Raw genomic sequence first — 6,992 nt, 5'->3', positions numbered from 1 at the left:
CGACAAGCCTCAATTACAGCATTTCTCACATTTAGCTTTTGATGGTCAACATTTTGTAATAGTAATGTAACAATTTCATCCCAACCTTTATTACATGCGGAGAGCATTGCAGATTTCAAATCCAGTTTTTCCTGGGAAACATTTTGGAGAATATATTTTACAATGTCAGCCTCTCCGTTTTCGCAAGCATTGTTAAAAGGTTCTGTTAGGTCACCGTTATATTCGAACTCGTTAATAATCCATTTAACTACTCTAGTCCAACCTAATGAAAACGTTCTTGTCACAATGGTCGGAATATAAACAGAATCAATATTGAAATTTCGAATCAAAAACATTGTAACACCTTCGTTTTCTGACTCTTTAGATTTGCATTCAAAAATGTTCTTAAGATCAAAATGAGTTGTTCCATATGTCGTATACATGTACTCGATAACATCTAAACGACTATTAGTGCATGCTTCAGTTATACATGATGTTATATTGTCAAACGTTGGATCGCCATTTTGTGTAACTGCCTTTACTATATCTATCCATCCTTTCTTACAGGATTCGATTAGAACCACACTAATTTCAAATACAGTATGTGCAATATTTTGGAGTAACCAAGAGACAATATCAAGTCTACCATACGTACACGCATCATTCATTGCTGTTTTCATATCCAGTTTTTCATTATTAACATGTTCATGATTCCACACGCGTTTAACAATGTTAAACCAACCGTAACCGCATGACTCGAGCATTAAAACATTTATATCAATACATTCCAACGAGATATTATTCAATGACCATTGAATAATATCCTCATTTCCATATGCACATGCTATACGTATCTTGTCGGCACCTATTTTGAAAAAATCATGATTGCATTTCAGCCAAATGTGTTCTACAATATTTAACCAATTGTGCTTAAATGATTCCTTGATAACGCTTTCGATATCTATACATTCAGGACTGGACCTCTCAAGTATCAAAAGTACTAATGTCTGTTTACCTTGATTAACAAGTTTTGTGTCGTTATTTTGACTTTTGTTAATAGCAAGCACCGACTTTAACACCTGACTTAGATTAATCATGTCAACCTCTGTACAGTTTAACAAGTATTGAACTATATCGATCTTACTGTTTTTACTGGCTTCTTCTATCAATGAGTTCATATTCAAGTTAGATCTATCTGTATTTTCTAACAGTATTTGGACAATTTTTGCACTGTTGCATTTAGAATTCGAACATGCAATCAGCAATGCATTTGGGATGTCAAGCAATTCCTTCGAAATATTTTCTGTCAACCATTCTACTGAAGATACATGATTATAGTTACAAGCCTTCGATATTGCATTGTTCATTTGAAAAATTTCTGTATTGTTGTTCATCCAAAGCCATTTGACATTTTCTTCTCTTCCATATGCACATGCATTGTTCATAGCCTCTTCCATATCAAATAAATCTCTGTCAACATTTGCACAAAGCCACTCTAATACTTGAGAAGTATAAAATTCTCTGCAACAATTAATCATGGCCGTTTTCATATCAAATGCATTACGATCTGCGGATTCCCATAACCATATCACAAAGTCAATATCATTATGTCGACATGCTTCATTCATTATTGTTTTCAGATCAAAGGTAGACAACTTCTCATTTTTCAAGATCTCGTTTGCTATATATGTTAGACCGAATCGACAAATATCATTCGTGACAGTTTTCAAATCCAGCAAAGTGTGATCGCATTTATCAAGAATCAAAGGAATTATTTCGTAAGAAAAATCAATATCATCACACTGTAATATTCTTAAAATTGAGCCATCTAAATCAAATATGTCATGTGCAATATTAATGAGAAGCCATTCAACAATTTTGCTATGTCCTGCGCTACAGGCTTCTTTGAATACTTTATCCCAGTTTATTTGTTCCTTTTTCATATTACAAAATAAAAGAATACTCTCTTGAATATTTTCAGACCAAGAACACCTCTGAAATATTGTATCAATTAATTCTTGTACGTCACGAGGTACATAATGTCCATTTTCGATGAAAAACTTTAATATATTACAGTCAGCTTCTTCACACGCGTTATGCATAGCCAATTTCATATCAAACAGCGAAAAGTCAAAATTTTCTATCAAAAACTTCACAATACTAAGACCACCATGGCAAGCTTCATTCATTGCCGTCTTCATATCGAATAATTTATGATCAACATTCTTCATCAAATACTCTACTACTAGCAAACTTGAATCGTGGCAGGCTTCGTTCATTGCTGTCTTCATATCAAACAGTGAATTGTCTTTATTTTCCACCAAATTCATCACAATATCCAGTGATCCGTTCTTGCAAGCTGTATTCATTGCAGCCTTCATATCAAACAGTGAATTGTCTTTATTTTCCATCAAATTCATCACAATATCCAGTGATCCGTTCTTGCAAGCTGTATTCATTGCAGCCTTCATGTCAAATAATGAATGGTCAACATTAGCCATTAAGTTCTGCACAATTTTCAGAAATCCATATTCACAAGCCGTATTTAATGCTGTCTTCTTATCAAACGGCAAATAATCAGGAACCTCCATTAAATACTTTACTATATTCGTATGTCTAAATCGGCAAGCTACTTCCATAGGGGTCTTGATATCAAAAACATCATGGTCAACATTTTCTGTAAAATATTTCACTATATTCAGTCTTGTATAGCTGCAAGCTGTAATCATTGATTTCTTCATATCAAACAATTTTATGTCATTGTTCTCCATTAAATTCCTCACTATTTCCACCCAGCCATGCTTACACGCTAGCTTCATTAAGATTTGTTTATCAAATAGTTTATAATCAATATTTTTCATCAAATACTTCACTATTCCTAGACGTTTTTCGTCGTAAACTTCATCAATAGCTGCATTGATATCAAACAGTGTGTGTGGTATATTCTCTACAAAAAATTTCACTATTGCCAGACGACCATTTTGGTAAGCTTTATTCATTGCTGATTTAAAGTCAAAGAGTGTATTGTCAAAATTTTCAATAAACGTCTTCACGGTATCCAAATGTCCATGACGACAAACAATATTCAAAGCTACCTCCATATCAAGCAGTTTACAATCAAAGTTATCAACGAAAAACATTACTACATCTGGGAGTATATTGTTAGAGGCAGATTTCATTGCTGCTTTCATATCAAAAAGCGTATTGTCAATATGTTTAACCAAATACTTAATAAAATCAAGACGTCTATGGAGACAAGCTCTTTTCATTAATTCGTTCATATCAAATAGTGTATGGTCAACATTTTTGATAAGATACGTTATTATATCAATACATACATAATCGCAAGCATTTTTTATTGCCAATCTCTTATCTAATAGTGCATGATCAACATTCTCCATCAAATGCTTCATTATATCTACATGATTTCTCATGCAAGCAATATTCATTGTTGTTTTTAAATCAAACAGTTTATGGTCTTTATCCTGCAGGAAATACATTATTATATCCAGACATCCACTCTCACATGCTCTGTTCATCGCTGTCTGCCTATCGAAGTGTGCATGGTCAACATTCTCCATCAAATACATGACATTATCTAGACTCTTTTTCTCACAGGCTGTATTCAATGCTCTCTTCATATCAAACAGATCATGATTAACATTCTCTAGCGCATACTTGAAAATATCGAAACGTTCATGGACACATGATTGGTTAACTATCGTCAACATATTAATCATCAAATGGTCTACATTATTGATAAGCCAAACAACAATACTAAAATATCCTTTTAAACAAGCATGACTCATGATATAGTTAATATCTAATAAATCTATATTGATATTTGCCAAAATTAGCGTTAAACTATCCTCTTTGAAAGTATTATTCTCGCATGCATTTTTAATAAAATTCATCATATAATGTTTAGCATTGTCCACGTATTTACGCATGTCCTTACATAGTATATATATTCTTAACTTTAATACATAATATATGATTTCCGGCCACCTGACATGGTAAAGGTTACAATTTAGTAAAAACCAAAGAAACAGTTCTCTACAAGACTTGTTCCGATATATTTTAATCACTGTTTGGATAACTGATGTAAAATCTATTTGATGATGATCAACATTCATAAAAAATGTCTCAATAAGCTTTTTATCATATGATTTACAAACATCGATTGCATTTTTACTTATGTTCAACATCTGGTGGTTGTAGTTCTTTAAAATCCACTTAAGAACATTTCTGAACCCATTTTTTATCGACATGGGCAATATGAACTGAATAGGAAGGATATTTGGGTCAGTATTGTCACGAAACCATCGTAATATGTCTTCATAACTACAGGTTTGAGAATCAATTGTTCGATATATCTTGTTTAGTAATTCATCTCGTTGCACGGAACAATTTTCAATTAAAAACTTAAGAAGTTGTAAATTTTCAAAGTCACCGTTTGTTTCAGAGAATTCTTTACTAGCGTCTTGCAACATCCAATAATAAAAATCATGACAATTTCCATGAAAGAAATTTGTTAACACATTTTGCATTTTCTGTCTAATGTCAGTAAAACATTTGGCATTTGAAATTAAGCATTTGATTGTTACAACCCTGTTCGATGATAATGCCTCAAGGAATGATTCTTGAACATCACCAATTGATACATTTGAATTCAATAACATCCAGAGAACGTGTTTCTCCAACTCATGCTTGCATGCCTCACTGAAAAGGAATTTTTCTGAATTCATATCACACACGTTTAAATGAAGAAGATTACTTAAAACATTTTCCCAACCGTGTTCGAATGCAGTACTTATGATAACTCTTGTGTCCATCTTCAAATTGGATTGAATCCCTAAGAGCCAAATAAGAAGGCTGTCTAGTTTGTAAGATAAGGCTGTCATTACAGCTGAGTTAAGGTTAAATGTATTTGTCGTTGTCCTTTCAAACAACCACTTTACCATTTCAATTTTATTAGTTCCGCTATATATTGGTATATCAAAACTTTGTGACATGAACTTAAAGACAGTTGAGATTTGTTCCTCCGGCACAGCCATGACAAGTTCAACAATGTTTATTTTTTGTGATAATTGTTTCAATGCGCACTTGCCCGTGATTTTATTTTTATTTTGAATTGCCTTTAGAATAATAGAACTGAAATCAAAAGCAATCTTGCAATGTGCTATCGATTCTAAGACTAACTCAAACATTCTATCTTCCTCATTCTGTTCAATTAAGAACCTCAATTTGACAAGAAGTACCTTTGAACATGCTTCATATATTTCATTGTTTCTTGCACTCTTGATATCTTCTTGTAAAATGTTTAATATTTGTGCAATAGTACAATGAACTTTCTCTTTCGTGTATAACAACAAAGCTGCAGGAAAATGAAAAATGACCTTATCACAAAGATATGGACAATAAAATTCTTTATCGCCAAACTCTTTACATGCATCAAACTCTTTAAGTAAAATTTGGACAAAACTGGTATCATCCTGCAGGAATATCTTAGTCTTACAAAGCAATTGAACAAAATCAAAAGGGCTTGTTTTATACTCTGTCTGTAAAATTTTAAAAAGACGTTTTGCAAGATTGCTATACATATCCTGGGGAATGATCAGTATAGGTTCTTCTTCATTCAAACTGAAGTTAGGTAATCTGGTTATGCCTGAAATGCATCTATAATCTAGAACAGATATAACTGAACTTGGGTCCACATCAAAGTATGATATGGCTACTGCTTCGTAAATCATCTGATGTTTGAAACGATACTTCAAAACGTTACTGTCATTTGTAACATATTTTCCTTCCATATTTCGCATGCTCTGGACAGTTAAATGTGTCGGTACAAACCGTTCAATATTTCCACATGATTTCAATATTGCAGTAAGTCTTTGAACATCTATTTCGGTTATCGATATAGAGCTACCACAAAGAAGAAGGTAAACAAGTGTTGCATAGGTAACATTATCTTGTATATGCACTCCGTCACGAAGTGCAATAATTTCATCAATCAAGGAGTTATTCGTGTGTGTAAAAAATCGCAGCCCTTGCTGAAAGACTCGTTTGTTTGATGCAAACATGAAGCAAGCCTTTGGATAACCCATGTACGGTTCTGTATGAACAATTTTACAAAAGGTTCTGTGATCCAAAATTTTGTCATAAGTGTCTTCATTTGTAACCGACTGTACTTTAATTTTGTGTTTTGTACAATATTTTGTAAGGAGTTGTTTCTTTTCATCATATGTCATACTAAGATCAATATCATAGCTAGATTGAAATAATCTTTGCGATTCAAATAATTCTCTGGATAATTTTTTATGCATTGGTTCTACTGTAAAAAATATCTTTATATTTCCTTCAGATTTCCTTGCATGTAATAGATCATACACCTTATCATACTGAACTTTTTGACACAAACAAGTTCTAAAACAGAAAATATCATCTAAAAATAAAGCAAGTTTACGTCCACTCGTAATAATTCTTTTTACTTGATTTAGATCAGACAACATAACAAGATCATAGCCTTTATCCTGTTCTCCGATTTGTCGCAACACTTCTAGTCCTATTCTGCTTTTTCCCATACCATTTGATCCACAGATTAGGAAAACCTTATACTCTTTAAGTTTTTCCATACATTTGCGGACCGTCTCTGTTTCAACATACGTACCGTCAGTCCAGTGATTTTGGATCTCTAACTTGGTTTGATCTGTTGATATAAATAATTGGCATCATTTAAGAAAAGACTTTTTAACTAGCAAATCAGTCAACCAATTTCCGATTCATATCTCCAAATAAAGATTATTAACATGAAATGAACATTCAAGTTACATACTTTACTGCAGAAGATGCACATTTCGACAATTAATTTAATCTTCAGTTATAGCCGAGACCAAAATATATAAGACTCTCAAAACTAATTCAAATGTCAAATAGATATAGGAAGATGGGGTGTGAGTGCCAATGAGACAACTCTCCATACAAAGAACAATTTAAAAAAACAGTGAACCATT

At 32.7% G+C, this 6,992-nt stretch overlaps 1 protein-coding gene across 1 annotated transcript; it reads right to left on the bottom strand.

Moving 5' to 3' along the window:
- Window positions 1-2,970: 2,970 nt before the first annotated feature.
- On the bottom strand, window positions 2,971-6,637 carry LOC143056177 (uncharacterized). Its single transcript, XM_076229260.1, has 2 exons — window positions 5,581-6,637; window positions 2,971-2,980 (listed from the first exon to the last, which is right to left on the bottom strand). The coding sequence occupies exons 1-2, from the start codon at window positions 6,612-6,614 to the stop codon at window positions 2,971-2,973; spliced, it is 1,044 nt and encodes a 347-aa protein (XP_076085375.1). The 5' UTR covers window positions 6,615-6,637.
- Between the last annotated feature and the right edge of the window lie 355 nt (window positions 6,638-6,992).

The sequence above is a fragment of the Mytilus galloprovincialis genome, chromosome 13 (genome assembly GCF_965363235.1).
Source record: "Mytilus galloprovincialis chromosome 13, xbMytGall1.hap1.1, whole genome shotgun sequence".
Taxonomy (NCBI): Eukaryota; Metazoa; Mollusca; class Bivalvia; order Mytilida; family Mytilidae; genus Mytilus; species Mytilus galloprovincialis.
The sequence above is the reverse complement of the archived record's forward strand: the minus strand, read 5'-3'. Positions and strand labels throughout refer to the sequence as shown.

Bases quoted from the DNA above. Each gene is read 5' to 3' on its own strand.
- LOC143056177 (XM_076229260.1), bottom strand. From the start codon at position 6,614: ATGGAAAAACTTAAAGAGTATAAGGTTTTCCTAATCTGTGGATCAAAT.